The 17,699-nt window shown below is 36.6% G+C and overlaps 1 protein-coding gene across 15 annotated transcripts in view; it reads right to left on the bottom strand.

Annotated features, from left to right (window-relative positions):
* The window catches only part of cacna1ab (calcium channel, voltage-dependent, P/Q type, alpha 1A subunit, b), a 153,614-nt gene that overhangs the window by 23,784 nt on the left and 112,131 nt on the right, over nt 1-17,699 (bottom strand). For 12 of the 15 annotated variants that reach the window (XR_007182217.1, XM_048173265.1, XM_048173253.1 and 9 more), the window contains 11 exons: nt 16,849-17,013; nt 16,654-16,764; nt 16,231-16,314; nt 11,785-11,901; nt 10,318-10,383; nt 10,029-10,120; nt 9,403-9,553; nt 8,170-8,297; nt 5,631-5,727; nt 626-731; nt 395-502 (listed from right to left, as the gene is read on the bottom strand). Coding sequence is in view for 14 of the 15 variants with exons in the window: in XM_048173265.1 (XP_048029222.1) it covers nt 395-502; nt 626-731; nt 5,631-5,727; nt 8,170-8,297; nt 9,403-9,553; nt 10,029-10,120; nt 10,318-10,383; nt 11,785-11,901; nt 16,231-16,314; nt 16,654-16,764; nt 16,849-17,013 (1,225 nt within the window). In the remaining variant the exon portion in view is untranslated. Of the gene's footprint in view, nt 1-394; nt 503-625; nt 732-4,638; nt 4,736-5,630; nt 5,728-8,169; nt 8,298-9,402; nt 9,554-10,028; nt 10,121-10,317; nt 10,384-11,784; nt 11,902-16,230; nt 16,315-16,653; nt 16,765-16,848; nt 17,014-17,699 lie in introns of all 15 variants that reach the window. The other 3 variants (XM_048173254.1, XM_048173257.1, XM_048173266.1) reach the window with 1 other exon arrangement.

Raw genomic sequence — 17,699 nt, 5'->3', positions numbered from 1 at the left:
CAGGAGATAGGAGAAAAGAAGAGGGAGAAAAGGAAAGAGGAGAGGATATGTAGTGCAGGAGTGGAATGACAATATGTAGGTCTAAATGAGGATAGCAAAAGGGATGTGTACTATATTAAGTACTTGAGTACTTGAAAGAAACAAGGCTTTAGGAGCAATAAATCTAGCTAGGAAGAAGGATGGTTTTAAATAGAATTGATATGGTAAAGAATGGTATTCCTCATCTAATTAACAACGTAAGATATTGGTTTATCATGTGGGGATGGGAGAAAATGTGTGAGATTGTTGCCTGATCAGAGGGTGCTGAGCGGTGTGGGCTGAGAGAAGCTGTCCTCTGATGAATTTGTGATCTTTGATTAGTTGTTTTTTCTCTACAAACCCATCTGCAACTTACACTTGTGTGGCGTTACCAGCAGATCCAAGTTCTTCTGGGAGAGATTTGGCCAAATCGCCATCATTTCCTTACGGAGCTCTGCGTCCATCTGGTGTTTGTCTGCGCCTCCTGAAAACGAGTGATGTCAGGGCAGGGAACATATACACGTATGTAAAGATAAACAAAATATGCATATAAATTAATAAAATGAAAGATAGGAAGTAGAAAAGAAAGAGGAATGTCGTTTTGTACCCTTGGCGATTTTGATGTCCAGAGCTGTGCGTATCAAAGCCATCAGAGTAGAGTTGAAATGCACCGTGTTGTCATCAGCAACAGGTAGATCCATACGTAGCAGTCTCTGTGGAGAGCCAATCAGAGGGGATGAGGGCAGGGCTGTGTAAGTTAAACCTCCAATCAGAAGCTTTGGTGGACTAATAAAAGGCTTGGGGAGCTCAGCAGTCTGTAGCCAAAGAATAAACTACTAGCCACACAAATTTCAGCAGATCAAGTTGTTAAATAGATCATTTGATTGTAGTTTTGACTTTCTTTTGATGCAGTGGTTGTGTACAAACCATGCATCATGCAATTTATTTTCAGGTGATACTCATACAAGCACACAAAAAAGGAAGATTTCGTTGACATCTGTGAGAGCAGTTTTCTTAGACTGACAAATAATACACACCCTGCAACCTTGTAATGTGTGAATGAATCATTCACACATTTTATAGAACATATACAGTACATACAAATCAATTAAGTGACTTAATTGGAGCCCTCACAGATAACAGGAGCAGTATCACTTGGGATGAAGTTCCTCAGTGTTCCTCTGCCTGTGAAAACTGATCTCAGATCAGGCATAAATATCACTCACATAAGCGAATGCCACTTGGTTTTGATATACTGTATCTAATGCAAATGTATACATTTTAAAGTACTTTTAGTGCAATTAACAGTAGGTTACCTACCCTAAATCAGCTGGCAAAGGCTGAGGACACAAATATCAGCTAAATTTGACATTTATTTCAAAAGGCTACTGCTAAAGAGCTCCCCCTACCTGTTGGAGGTCATATATTTTGGACGAACCAATGAATGAAAGGGCACCTAAAAACAGCAGTTTTTAGATGCCTGTTTCCATGCATTGGATGTACCTTCATGGAATTGGAACACACAAGCACACAACATGGCATTATTGTGAGAAAGTGAGCATGTGTGAGCCTGTGTATACGCATGTGCCCATTTCAGACCAGTCCGCCGTCCCTTGGAGGTGTAGATACCAACAAGCACGAGCCGCGTTCCAGTGGTGGCCATGCAGAAGCGCATGCAATGCAGCACGACTCCTAATTGGAGTCCGGTGGCGACCCGCCCTCCCCAACGGTCCCGGCCCACCCGAACATCAACCCCTACTCCATGCAGCATGCAGTGCATGCACCCCCCTCCTCCCTCCCCACCCCTCACAGAACAAGAGCAGTGCAGCCGCGCACAGAGAGTATCATTTCATCTTTTATTGACCACTTGTATTTTTGGGTTTGTTTATCATCTTTTATTGGGTGATTTCTCATAGGGTTAAGTGATATTTTGCATAATTTTTTTCTTTTTTACTGATCTCTCGATGCAAAACGGGTGCAGTTTTTTAAGGTCAGATAAAGGGTGGCATTCCCTACAGAGTTAAAGAGGAAAAAATGGCTGTTTTGTACACCGAGAGGTGTAGGACTGGATTAGGGGCAACAGGTATATAGAGGTTAGTTCACTTCAGACTGGAAAGCTATGAGATATGCACCACATATAAAAATAATGAGAAGGGGGGGAGTGGTGTGCTTGGCAATGGATAGAGAGAAAGTCTGAGAGGAGAAAGAGAGCAAAAAAGAAGAATGTTGTTTGTTTGAGATGAGGGGAAATAAGAGAGTGAGGAAAGTGAGAGGAAGAGGTTGGAGTGAAGGGAGCCTCAGTAAAACTTTGTGAGCTTGTAATTAAATTGCACTTCACAAAATCTCTACCACATTGTAACGGCCCATGCTGGCATCAAGGAAGTCCGTTCAGTGGATCTTAGTCAGTGTAGACGCCAATTACAACTAGAGGTAAATTATAAAGGTGGAAGTACTGCCTGTCCAAATATCGTAACTCCAGAAAACATTACTTGCAAAAATGTTTGTAATTTAAACAGCAAGAAAACACATGAAAAATGATGTTTGCTGAATGTTCACATGAGATATCAAGTAGTTTTTTTCCTCAGAAATGTGTGCATTCTCTGTAATATTTTCACAATAAATAATTTTTTGCTCACTCTATCCTCAAAATCACTACTGTTCAATAGGGTCAGTAAGGTTTTAATAATAATAATAATAATAATAATAATAATAAAATAATAATATATGTTATTTAATTTATATTTTGAGGTGAATGTGTGTGTGTGTGTGTATATATATATATATATATATATATATATATACACACACATATATATACACATTTATATGATACATTCTATTTCAAATACTCACTTTTCTATTTAGCAAAAACTGAAAAAATGTTTAGCAGCAAAAAATATTAAGCAGCACAACATTGTTTTCAGCATTGATAAGAATGATCTATGAAGGATCATGTGACACTTAATACTGGAAATTCATATTTCAATATATTTTAAAATATATAAAAATAAAACAGCTATTTTAAATTGTAATAATATTTCACAATATTACTGTTTTTATTATATTTTGAATCAAATAAATGCAGCCTTGGTGCATATCAGAGAAAATCTTACCAATCTCACACTTTTGAACAGTAGTGTATATGACACTCACTATGTAGTGAATAGTGAATGACGTAAGAACAAATCATCACTTTTGAATTGTATTGAAAAAAAGACTACGCAGATATACATCATGGGATATTGATTACAGTCTCTACCTGCAAAACGACAGTGACAAATAATATTTTGTATGAAAAAACTGACAACACGGCTCTGATTTTATTCACCTAAAACTAAACACACCATCTTCTCTGACTAAGGTCCATAGCCTTTACATAATGAACATGTAATGACATGTAAAATGGCTGGATGTAACTGTCACATAAGGATGCATTCAGATTATTACTATTTGCATAATTAAGAAGCATGCTGACTAAAAGTGAAGAAATGAGAAAAAGAGAGAAGGAAACAGGAGGTGAAAGAGAAAGAGAGCAGGAGAAAGAAAGGATGCAGAGATGTAGTGGATGAAAATACAAATTGGAGGAATATGGGGAAAAAGAAAGATAGAGCGAGAGACAGTAAGAGAGAAAGAGAGAGGGGAACGGAAACAGGTCAGAACTGCATTGACAATCAAACGAAGGACAGGTGGGAAAGCTTATCTGTGATTCTAGTGGATTTGCTGAAAAAAATCAAAAGGATAAAGTTGGTCTAAAGACTCCTAAAGCTATGTGATCACACTAGCTGAACCTACGAAAGTGTCATCTGCCGAAATCATGGAAAATATACTCATCCACTGGAGGGAGAGACGCAGAGGACCAAAGGCACACGATCCTTCCCAGTCCTTCTGTACACGCACACAGTGAAACATGTATATATTTCTGTCTATATGCTTCATATTTGTATTTAAAGTTAAATCAGGCTCTATTTTTGTAATGAACATGGAAAACATCATGTGAAAATAATACAAGATTCCTTGTTTTCTAGTTAAAATCAACATGAAATGGCATTCGAAACCCATTTTACTTCTGTAATGTGATATTCACGAGTGAAACTGGATATTCAAAAGTTGGAGGCGACTTGATTTTATTTGAGTAGTTGCAGAGGCGGAACTACTAATTGACGTTTGATGAAAGATTATGAAGAAAAACTTTTTTCTGTTCGGATTAATATTCCACCAGTGAATAAGACCTGGTAAGTGTATTAAGAAACTAAATAGGGTCTATTTTGATTTCATGTTGATTTTAACAAATTTAATAAACTTATCATCTCTAACAATAAGACTGTGAAAATAAAAGTTAAGAGTTGCTGTTTTGCAACAAAATCATTTTTTGCATCTGCATGTGGGTGAGTGAGCATTTGAGTACGGTGCAGAAGGGCTGACAAGGTAACCTCCGTTCCCGCTCTCCAGTGGATGCGTGCGTACGTGTATGTGTGTCTCAGCTGGCTAACACTTTCACCGGTACCCCACAATATAAAAAGAAAGATACAGCAGCTCACCAACACCAACACTAACAGAAAAAAAAAAAACGGACAGCTTTGATTGGCTGTGGCGCACCCACGGCGGGCTGCTGCCGCTAACCTTGTAGGCGACCCGAGCTGGGCACCTCTTCCCCAGGCCTAGCGGAGGACACATGTGCCTGAGCATCTCATACATATCAGTGTAACTGATCCTGCCGCTGTAAGGGGGAGTGGGGTGGGAGGGGAGGGGTGAGACCCCCAAAAATGAAACGGGGGAAAAAATAGGAGGACGACGAAGGACGAATAAAACAAATGGACAAGAAGAGAAACAATGGAGGGGGGACAAACCGGAGGATGGTGGGATTTAAACCAAAAAAGGAGAAAGGAGGAGGAAATAAGAACGGCAAGAAAGAAAAACAAAGACACATAGGTTATTGTTTTGGTCTGGGCGAGGGGCGGGGTTTTGAGAGCGTGAGAGCTCTTGATTGGCTGGAGGTTAAACAGGAGGAGGGGAAGCTGGTTTTTAGTCCTAGTAAAAACACTGTTCTATGCGATCGTGGGATGGTCCCATAGAACTGCAGTGGGGCTTCAAACAGGCAAAGAAAAGCTCCGCTGCTTGGTGGTGAACTATGGCAGTCACGTCAATGCAGTCCTCTGATCCCCAACCCTCACTTCGTCCCCAAACAAGAACAATGCACACTGTTACACCCAGTTTGCCAAGGCATGGTTCAACAGCAAGCAGAAAGAAAAAAAATAACAAAATGACTGATTCGTTCATTCGTGTGGTTTTTTTTCTGTTTTTTTTTTTTTTTGGCTGTTAAGAGTGATTCATTCCACAGAGAGATTCATACAGACTTGGCTGTCGATGGCAGTGCACGTCATGCTTCTAAAAAGGTGTCTGCATTGTCCTGCACATTCTCATTTGTCATATCAGAATGCATATAGAGATGGCGAAGAAAATAACAAAAATGAATTTCAAGAAAAGAAGAAAAACTGTGGAGAAGAGTAAAAAAACTGAAAAAAAAGAAGAAAACATAAAAAAAGAAAAGCAACATTCATTCCAGTCTTCAATGCGAGCAGGTGCTTAAGTTTTTTGTTTAGTAGGTTCCAAACCTTGCAGGCCACCCTATGAGGACATTTCTTGCCTAAGCCCAGCGGGGGGTCGATAACCCGCAATAAACTGTACATATCCTTATAATGAATGCGCCCGCTGCAAGAAGAATACAGGGAGGTTAGAGAGGGGGCACACACAGGAAGAAAGAGAAAAAAGAGAGCCAGAGAGCCAAAGAGGAGTTGGAGAAGAAGAAAATTGTGAAACAAGAAGAGGAGCACAAAGAACAAGAGAATAAAAGCACACATATCCATTGACAAATCACAGACCAAACCCAGTGAAGTTGTTCCACTGCCTCAAACCAATAGAAAACCAGATCATTCGAAGGACAGCCCAACCGATTTTAAGCGATATATAAATATATATCAAACCAAATGAAACAAATATAAAAATATTATAAACTAAACAAATAAAAAGCATAGATTCATGCCATTATAAATAAATGCCCATTTACCTCTAACGACATTTAGTTTACTTTAATAATACAAACCTGGAAATGTGAAAAGGGGCCATTGTCTTGGATAAATTTAAACATGCATGTGAGGGTTACTGTAGCCGAGATTTCAATGCATATCAAAATCCAGTGCAATAACCCCCAGCTATGCACGCGAGTAAAGTCACCAGATCAAATTTTGAGAAAACAACAATAACAAAAAATTGGTAAAGCTGTTCTTGAATGATCTTTAGTGCTGTTCTGAATCCTCCCCCCATCACGGTGCAGAGTAAACGAATCCACAGATATGACCGTGCACATGAGAGGCTCTCTCATCTTGGCGAGTCCAATGACTTAATTGAACTGCATACAGTGACAGCTACGTGGGCTTTACCAGGCAAAATACATGAGGTGTATTTTGTGAACGTTTGTATGCAGTGGCAAGTACAGAAATAAGCTGCGACAGCTTGTCTGTGAAGATGTTTGCCATGCACACCTGAGCCATAAAGATGGGAGAATTAAGTCATTGTGAAGTCAGAATCTGCCATGCACAGGGTCTCACGTTCAACTCTCTTTTGCTTATATATATATATATTTTTAAATTACTTCCTCGGATTCTTGCTGTAGTTCTTCTACGCATATTCATTTTTCTTCTTGAGCAGATTTTTCCTTGAGACAATTATTAAAATCTACACTTTGTTGCACTCTGAAATGTTTCTGAAATGTTTGCCTATATAAAAAAAGTGATTTTAACAATTAGATTTAAAATGATACTGTAGTAAAAATGCAGCTCTCTTTCTGAATACTGAAAGCATTTGTTCAAATCAGAATTGTGCAAAATACATCATTGAAGAATTGGTTCCCTTTTAGTTTATGGATTTTTGAATTTGAATTGAACGTATTCTAAACTACACAAAGCTGAATTGGAATTTGAATTGGAATGACAGGAAGAGGAATCCATCCATCCATTCATCCATCCATCCATTCATCAGGCCTATAAACCTTCAAACTTGAGGGCTTTTTTTAAAAAAAAACAACATCAAAATTTTCAAATAGGGCTTTCTGAATCCAGCATTCAATGTTGTCTTGGTTTTCTAATTAAAAATAGTTATGAATTTCTTTTCATTTTGAGTCATTTCAGTTTTACTACATTACATTCAAATTCAAATTGCAATTCTACATCTTGTTTGGTACCTGAACTCAAATTCAATTAAAATTCAGCAATTGATCTGGAATTAAAAGAAAAAATAACGGTCACTGTCCTGCAGAGTTTAGCTCCAATCCCAATTAAACACACCTGAACCAGCTAATTAAGGTCTAATTAGGCATACTGCAAACTTCCAGGCAGGTGTGTTGAGACAAGTTGGAGCTAAACTCTGCAGGACAGTGACCCTCCAGGACTGAGTTTGGAGAACCCTGCCTTAAACCTTCATTTGCTGAATCATTTTTGTATGGTGTATTATTGACAGGGTTAACAGGGTCTCCTAGAGCTTGGATAAGGAATCCCTACATTCAGACCATCTCCCATGAGCTCCTGCAGAACAGCACTTGTGGATGAGGCAAGCACTGGGACGGGGGGAAGTGGGAGACACTATTGACTGGGAAGACAGAGTTTGTGGGGTTGGTACAATTGGGCTCATCTACAAATGTGACATGAAATTAGACTGCAGTGATCACTTTCACATCAGCCCTAGGATGGGATAAGAGGGGTATAAAGACAAACATCGGGCATTTTGAGAATTTGAGATCCACTATCTGTGACAGGGCCTTATCTTGAGTGACCATGGACAGTGTTGTGGGACGTTCTGAGGATGTTTTCAGTAACAAAAGACGTAAGAGCTATGGAGAAGAATGGTTAGTTTTTAAGTTAGTTTATGTGCAAATAAATGTCTGTAATAAAAGTATCTTTAGAATGTTACAGTGTTTGTTAGCTTGCAGTAAGCATGTTTCTCTTTAAAAATTGTTGTTATTAGGTGTTGCAATTGATTTTAGGATTTACATTATACAAATCGATGGTTGCATGCGTGTCTAAAAGAAAATGAGTATCTTTAAAATGTGTTTTTGTTATGCAAATGTGTTTGAGAGAAAAAGCTGTGCCTGCAACTCACCAGGCTGCTGGGTCGTACTCTGCCCATATCCTGACATACTCATCCAAATGATGTGGACCCAGGATGGAGGAGTCCCTGGTCAAGTACTCAAAGTTATCCATGATGACGGCAACGAAGAGATTCAGCATCTAAACACATAAAAAGAGAGGCCAAAAAAATTGATGCAAAAAATAAAAAATGGATGCATGCAGAAAAAGGGACATGTTAAAACGTGGGATTAAAGGTGCCCTCGAATGAAAAATTGAAATTATCTTAGCATAGTCAAATAACAAGAGTTCAGTACATGGAAATGACATACAGTGAGTCTCAAACTCCATTGTTTCCTCCTTATATAAATCTCATTTGTTTAAAAGACCTCAGAAGAACAGGAGAATCTCAACATAACACGGACTGTTACATAACAGTCGGGGTGTACGCCCCCAAAATTTGCATATGCCAGCCCATGTTCCCAACATTATGAAAGGCATTAGACAAGGGCAGCCAGTAACGTCTGGATCTGCACAGGTGAATCAACAGACTAGGTAAGCAAGCAAGAACAAGAGCGAAAAATGGCAGATGGAGCAATAATAACTGACATGATCCATGATAACATGATATTTTTAGTGATATTTGTAAATTGTCTTTCTAAATGTTTCGTTAGCATGTTGCTAATGTACTGTTAAATGTGGTTAAAGTTACCATCGTTTCTTACTGTATTCACGGAGACAAGAGCCGTCGCTATTTTCATTATTAAACACTTGCAGTCTGTATAATTCATAAACACAACTTCATTCTTTATAAATCTCTCCAACAGTGTAGCATTAGCCGTTAGCCACGGAGCACAGCCTCAAATTCATTCAGAATCAAACATAAACAATATAACAGTATACAATACTCACATAATACGACGCATGCATGCCGCATGCATGACGAACACTTTGTAAAGATCCATTTGAGGGTTATATTAGCTGTGTAAACTTTGTTTATGTACTGTTCAAAGCAAGCACGAGCTCCGTGGGCGTGGAGCACGAGAATTAAAGGGCCAGTAGCCCTGAATCGGATCATTTATAACGATGCCCCAAAATAGGCAGTTAAAAAAATGAATTAAAAAAAATCTATCGGGTATTTTGAGTTGAAACTTCACAGACACATTCAGGGGACACCTTAGACTTATATTACATCTTTTTAAAAAAAGTTCTAGGGCACCTTTAAGGTAAAGGAAGAAGTAAAGAAACAAGTGGAGGTTGTTCTTACCAGGAAAGAACAGAGGAAGATGAAAGAAACAAAGTAGGCATAGGCAAAGTTGCTGCCGCACTCTGGTCCCTCGTTCCCAGATTCTTCATCGCAATCCTTTCCTCCGAGACATGCCAGCATGATCTCATGCCATGCCTCGCCAGTGGCACTCCTGTTACCAAAACACACACATACATGATATTAAAAATAGTTGCCGTTAACTGAAAAAAAAAAAAGCTGAAATAAAATAAAATACTATTATTAGGAAAACTTAAACTTAGAAAACCTTTAGAAAACTTCAAATTACAAAACTGAAAATAAAAATAAACTAAAGCTAAACAGAAATATAAAAAAAATAAAATGACAAAAGCAGATAACAAAATGACTAAAACCTAAGTTAAAAATGTAGGTTTGAAAATTTTGGTTTCTTGTTCCGAATAACAAAATAGAAAAGTTTAATTCGAAGTTCTAAAAGTACTAAAAAAGCTAAATAGAAATATGAAAAAAGCACCTACCAAAAACACTATAAAATAAGCTAAAATTAAAATGGAAAAAAAAGAAAAAACCTTAAAATAAGCTAATTCAAGATATTAATAAATACTATAATAGTATTACTAAAATAACACAGGTAAAGACACAGGATGGACCTGAAGAGGAGCATTAGGGCCATGATGAAGGTTCTGAAGTTGTTGTGATCGTTGACTGCAGTCTCATCATCCAGCTTCAAGTTCCCAAACAACTAAAGCATCACAGAGCAAATATAAAACTTCTGCACATATCACAAAGTTCACAGATGTGATATTCCAGAAACCTTATGCCACTTATCAATGTGTTAATGGCATATTTTGGTTTTATTTGGTCTTTATTTGGTCTTTATTTAGTTCTTTAAAAACCCAAAGTGATGTTAAAGCTCATTATAAACAGAACATCTGTTACCTGCATGCCAATGATGGCATAGATGAAGAACAGAATTGCAATGAGCAGGCACACATATGGCAGAGCCTGTAAAAAGACAGAAACAGCATGAAAGGAGGAAGAAATTAGATGTGCACACTGTAAAATAGGTTGAGTGCATTTGTCACTATGCTTTTATATAAAAGTTACAACAAGACAATAAGAATTCAAAAAGACATCTCTACAATCAATACAATGCATCTCTACAGTACTGCATGCATTTTTTTTTAATGTTCAATTCATTAAATAAGCTCAATTTCTAAAATGTTCAGATGCCAAACAATTAATTAAGGTATCTAAACTAATTTCAAAGAACCAATTCACTCTTTAAGTCCCTTTAAGGCAGGTCAGTTGGTTATGCCTCCATGCAGCTTTTTTCTATGTAATATGCATAGAAATACTTCTCAAGTTTTTTTAACTGAAAGGTAGGACTTCAGAGTGAATGAAATTTTGCATTATAATCGGTGTAAAGATTATCGGTGAAATCTGTGAAAAAAATGTTTGCATTTATCTTAAAGGGTTAGTTCCCCCACAAATGAAAATTCTGTCATTAATTACTCACCCTCATGTCGTTCTACACCCGTAAGACCTTCATTCATCTTCAGAACACAAATTAAGATATTTTTGATGAAATCCGATGGCTCAGTGTGGCCTCCATTGACAGCAAGATAATTAACACTTTCAAATGCCCAGAGAAAACATATTTAAAACAGTTCATGTGACTATAGTGGTTGAACCTTAATGTTATGAAGCGACGAGAATACTTTTTGTGCACCAAAAAAACAAAATAACGACTTTATTCAACAATATCTAGTGATGGGCGATTTCAAAACACTGCTTCATGAAGCTTTGAAGTTTACGAATCTTTTGTTTCGAATCAGTGGTTCGGAGCGTGTTTTAAACTGCCAAAGTCACGTGAACCATTGAAATTTTAAAACGTTTCGAAACACTTATGACGTAACGAAGCCTCGTTTACTGAAATCATGTGACTTCGGCAGTTTGATACACGCTCCGAACCACTGAGTCGAAACAAAAGATTTGTAAAGCTTCAAAGCTTCATGAAGCAGTGTTTTGAAATCGCACATCAATTATAAAGTCGTTATTTTGTTTTTTGCCGCACAAAAAGTATTTTTGTCACTTCATAACATTAAGGTTGAACCACTATAGTCACATGAACTGTTTTAAATAAGTCTTTAGTACCTTTCTGGGCATTTGAAAGTGTTAATTATCTTATTGTCAATAGAGGCCTCACTGAGCCATCGGATATTATCAAAAATATATTAATTTGTGTTCTGAAGATGAACAAAGGTCTAACGGGTGTGGAATGACATGAGGTTGAGTAATTAATGACAGAATTTTCATTTTTGGGTGAACTAACCCTTTAAGTCTTGTTCCTAAGTCACAATGGATTTGGTTTTGGCATGTGAATTAGTGTAGATTTTTTCATACCTTAAATGACTGAACGAAGGTCCAAAGCAGAATGCGAATCGTCTCGCCCTGCCTCAAGAGCTTAATGAGACGCGCTGCTCGGAAGAGTCTCAGAAAACTCAGGTTAATGAAACTATCCTGGGGACATTAGATTGAGATGTATGTAGAAACAGAGGAGAAAGTTCCAGAAGAAATGGGAGAATGTAAAAGAGACAGCATGTGAAAGAGACAGATAGAAGATATAGTAGAGAGATGTGAGGTAAAGTGAAGAAAAAAAAAAATCACAATCAGTTTACTTGATAACAAATAATTTTTGTTATTAAAATAAAAAAAAAATTAAAAGGAGATAGTGGGTTAAAATAATACATAAATTATACAAATATTCTGTATATAAATATACAAAAAGTAATGTATAAAATAAACTTAATGGGATTGACAAAAAAAAAAAAATCACTAATAATGATCAAATTAATTCAGGAGAGGCTCAAAATAAATACAATCACTAAACTGTAACAGTCATCATCCAATCATATATTAAAGCATAAACTTTTTTTAATCAAATGCACTGATCTGTTGAGACAGGCAAGCCACAGTATGGAAGCAGCCCGATGCACTGTAATTAGGCCTTAGCAAATACAGGCATAAGGAATAGAATACCAACAACACTAGCCAATGGGGATTGGCTGCGTTGGTCATGTAATTCTCAATGGTCCAATCCACACACAGTTCATGCCAACTGTCTTTTCTTGGCATTTTAGAAGTACTTAAAGGTGCTTTATGTAAAAATGACAGCTAGTGGTTGAAATGGGTACTGCAGTCTAAATTGAAAATATTGTTTGCCCCGCCCCCTCCTCCTCAGACTGGACGCTCAAGCGGGTTGCCAGTTTGAAGACACGCAATGGGAGCGAGCTCAATTGACATTGATAGGCGAGGAGGCTTACACTGTAAGATAATTAGTTGATTTATTGATTTATGATATCGCGTTTTAGTATGCTCCCGTTCTTAGAGATTTTTAGATGGATGCTGAGGCTTTTTAGGTCGGGTAGAATCTGCGATCTCTGACCCATTTTGTTTGCTGGCTTCCATGTCTGCAATTCGCATGTGTTTTCCACTGATTGGCAACCCGGGGTGGCGAAATACTATTGGGAAAATTGGCAATGTGCGGTCTTGCGCAGACCAAAACAAAAACAGAAATTCCGACACGGAACGCAAATTTCAAAGTAAAATAACTGGCTGTAGCAATGGTTTTCAGAGAAACGAGTATGTGAACTCAGAATGTTTAATAAATATCTGCAAACATATTATGGTATTTTTATGCTTTAGTGCAGTCAAAAACTTACATAGAGCACCTTTAAAATATAAAAATTTCAGTGTGGTATTTTAAATACATTTAACCAGTTGCGTTTAGACTTGGTACAATAAATAATATCTTTAAAAGAGTCTCAACTGTGTGGACAGGTTATTGAGGATCACTCCCCCATTCCAGCATACACATATTTCAATGAGTGAGATGCAGAAGAGGAACTACAGTAGTGCAGAACAGGCGGATAATTCGAGGAATTTCGAGGGAAGACATAAAGTAATGAAAGTCATCATGCAGCTTTTGCTAAAGTGCATGGCATTCAATGATGATATGGCAACGACTGTGGCTATCTGTAAAGGCATTTTTATGAGCAAAAACAAAAACTAGCGCTCTTATTGGTCACTGGGTAACCAGGTAGATAAGAACTACAAGTCAATAAGAGCAAGAGCAAAACCTCTTATAAATACATTTAGGCTAGGTAAATCAACTTCAAAAATCTCTATGTTAATGTCAGTAAAGTTGCTTTAATTTACAAGATATTGGCACATATATGGTTTAATATACATATATGTATTTTTTTTATCAGGGTGGACAGTATGATTTTTATGAGTAATTTTACATTATTATTATAATACTACATATAATCACAATAGAGTTATTTAGCTGTGTGGAAAAATCTATAAATGGTAAACTAACACATTTTAACCATCATACCACCCAGTCCTATCCTTTTGTATGAGCTTTTTTGATTGCTAATAGAGTATATAAGCATTAACGTGATCAGCTGTCCAGTTGTCAAGCATCTTTAGGGTTGGGGGTCATCATACTGGAAGCACATGCTTTGAGGAAGGAAGGGAAGGAAGAGCGAGGCATTTTGGGTAATGGATGCAATAGAAGCTGAGAGAAAATTACAAACCAACCGAATTCTATGTGTTGTTGCAGTAGATGGATGCATATGTGTACAGTGAGTGTGTGAGGGGTTTGGATGGGTACATATGAGATGGAAGATATGAGAGTTTCATAGTGCATTTTTTGTTTGTTTTGGATTGGATGGGTTTATCGCCAACAAATCAGAGGAACAAAGAAAGCATGTAAAAAGATAAAACAGGAATAAGTCGTTATGGATACAGTCAACAGGCTGATTAATCAAACACAGATAAGGTGGGCATTGATTCACTATGAAGGCTGTTCCAGTGGCCGTACTGGATTTTACTGATTTGACCAGACTGTAAAATGCAATGATTATTATGACCTAAAAAGCATTTTTTAAAACGTTATAAAGATGTTATAAAGATGCTAAAAAAAGCTATAAAGATGCTATAAAGATGTTCAGGGCAGTGTTGTTCTTGTTAATTAAAATTAAAATGATTTTATTAAAAAGTTTTTGGTAATTGAAATTAAGTTAAAATTAAATAAAATATTTTATTAAATTATAACATTTCTAAAATGAAAAGTAAAAGAAAAATTATAAATGTTGTCTTAGCAGCTATCTGAAATAAGTTTCAGTTAAAGTACTAACATTACTAAAACTAAAACTGAAATAAAAAATACCGTTAACTAGAAATATTACAATATAAAAATGAATTTTTAAATATAAAATGACTAAACTAAAAATATAAATATAAAATGTACTTCAAAATATGTATAAATACTGTAAAAGTATATAAATAATGCTAAAATAACACTGCTCAGGGGAAAGTTGGAATAAGAATCCACATTGTGTAATGTGTGGCCACTGGGAGAGCCCATAAACTTCAGTGTAACACATCAGAGTAAAGTGTCTGTCTTGTTTTTATAGACAGAGCACCCAAAAAGCACAGAGAGGAAACAACACCAGCACAAATACACACTCAAACACTGACATTCACACACAAAACCCAGTACAAATACACACAACACTTAGCAATAGCACGAACACATGGTGTGGAAGACTGAACGGGTAAATATTCAAGTAGACAAAAGTTTTAACATTTTGCTGACAAGTAATTTTGAAGTGTTGCATTTAAACCTTCCTCATTAAACAATATGAAAAAGTGTGTAATAGGTTGATGTGCTAAACACATACCAGTGCTTCCCACACATAGACTTTACTTGGGCGGGCCGCCCACGTATAATAACGGCCGCCCAAGTATATTCGGAGACACATTTTTGCTTTTATTATTTTTATCCTCTTATACTTTTATACCCGCTAACATTCAAACGGGCGCTGCATTTTGCAAAGTCACAAGGGGGCGCTGTTGCACCTTCTACAAGCTCGCGCAACAGCGCTTCAGACTGCTTCAAAGTTATTCTCAATCAATGAAAAGTGCAGATTTATGCCAAGCGATTGCTAATGAACTCAAGTTAATGAATTATTACAAAGTCTACTTCATGGCCTTTATATAAAATGTTTTAGATGATTGTAAGAATCTGAAGGATCAGCCTGCAAATGTACAGACATTTCAAAATAAGAGTACCTGTGTATTTCGGGCTTGTTTATAATTAAAAGTCACACGCTAAGTTTTTTCTTTTTCTTTTGGGCATTATTGGTATTTTGGTTACACAATAAATTGTATTTAATTTGATTTCCATTGAATTCATAGTAAATTATTGTAGTCTCCCCCACAGGAAGAAAAGACTGAGAACATTATTTGACACATATATTATTCATTTTATAAATTTTACTAGTAAAATCTGTGTCCCATTCACTGAGAGAGACACTATATGACAGCAAGGAGACCATAGGAAAAGGAGAACCATTTAAATGCTGTAATTTTGCATAATTTACAATGCATAATAATGCATAATATTAGTATGTAATTAAATGTAATATGCTATGTAATTAAAATTCATTTCAATAAATAAAAATACTGTTAAAAATCACACATTATTTGTTTGTCACATGTAGTAGGCCATTTTTGTGCCGTGGGTAATAGGAGGATTTTTCGCCCGGCTACCACCGCAAGTATATTTCAAACCTGTGGGAAGCACTGTATTCAGTACTTAAATTTTCTTCATGTGTGTGGGAATGCAACTTTTTACAGTCGCAAGAAAGGGAAGTGATTGTAAGAGATGCATTTACTGGGATTAAAATGAGTATTTATGTACAAGTAGATATATTCACATCTGTCCATTCAATTCCAACATGAATCAAGATGCAATCTTGAGTCTAAAAGTGCACTTACCCCTAGCTCTGTCACTAAAATATCTGTGATGCTGCCGATAACGGACACAAAATCAAAAATATTCCAAGCGTCTCTGAAATAATTCTGCAGAGAAACAAAAGGAGAGCATGTGTTAACCAATCATGTCAGAGTTCTCGGGGAGCGAGGACCCGTATTACCCAATCCTGCAATGACAAGACTATTAAAGAAGTGCAGCCAATCAAATGCCTGTCGCCATGGAGACAGGCAGACAAATGCATTAGATGTTTTTTTATTTCAAACACATTTTTCGAAAGGGGTTAGGGGAAGAAAACATGTTTCACAAATATCTCAGGTCTAAATAAGTAACAGGATGTATGAATTAATAATGGGTGATATCTTTAGGTTGTGCGATGAGTAATGCTAGGAAGAACAGGATGTATGAATGCAATCAGCGCGACTTACTTGGACACCAAAGGCAATAATTTTCAGAACACACTCCATGAAGAAAAGTGTTGTGAACACGATATTCAGGTTCTTCAGGACTTTATCATATGCGTCGGAAGCCCCGTGGTACTGGAAAGATACAGTAAATTACATTCAGACCCTGATGGATGCACAGACATTATTGATGCTAGGGGAGGAAGAAGAAGCTTGTACCTTCATCATAAGGACGACTGTGTTGAGCGCAATGAGAGCCATGATACTGTACTCAAACGGAGGTGACACCACAAACTGCCACATTCGGTACTGAAAGCTTTGCTTGTTCTGAGGCATGTGGCGCGTTAGAGGTTTGGCATTTATAGCAAAATCAATACAGGCTCTCTAGAAGATACAGAAGAACAGAAAACAGTGAAAGAAGCATCTGACATATCACGTTGCATGTTTTTTGCAGTTGAAAGACAAAGTGAAAAGTAAAACTGTGCAGTAGTAAAACCGACTAATGCTCATAGCTGATTTTTTTTTTACATTAGCATGTGGTTAAGTATAGAAAATGTGTGCACACAAATGTGATCAGCTCAATTAAAATAAGACACTTATGAAACGCATTTAAAGTATTATATACAGTACAGTCCAAAAGTTTGGAACCATTAAGATTTTTAATGTTTTTAAAAGAAGTTTCGTCTGCTCACCAAGGCTACGTTTATTTAATTAAAAATACAGTAAAAAACAATAATATTGTGAAATATTATTACAATTTAAAATAACTGTACTATTTAAATATATTTGACAAAGTAATTTATTCCTGTGATGCAAAGCTGAATTTTCAGCATCGTTACTCCAGTCTTCAGTGTCACATGATCCTTCAGAAATCATTCTAATATGCTGATTTGCTGCTCAATAAACATTTATGATTATTTTCAATGTTGAAAACAGTTGTGTACTTTTTTTTTCAGGATTCCTTGATGAATAGAAAGTTCAAAAGAACAGCATTTATCTGAAATACAAAGCTTCTGTAGCATTATACACTACCGTTCAAAAGTTTGGGGTCAGTAAGAATTTTTATTTGT

The sequence above is a fragment of the Megalobrama amblycephala genome, linkage group LG21 (assembly GCF_018812025.1).
Source record: "Megalobrama amblycephala isolate DHTTF-2021 linkage group LG21, ASM1881202v1, whole genome shotgun sequence".
Taxonomy (NCBI): Eukaryota; Metazoa; Chordata; class Actinopteri; order Cypriniformes; family Xenocyprididae; genus Megalobrama; species Megalobrama amblycephala.
Note: the sequence above shows the minus strand (reverse complement) of the source record. Positions and strands in the feature narration are given on the sequence as shown.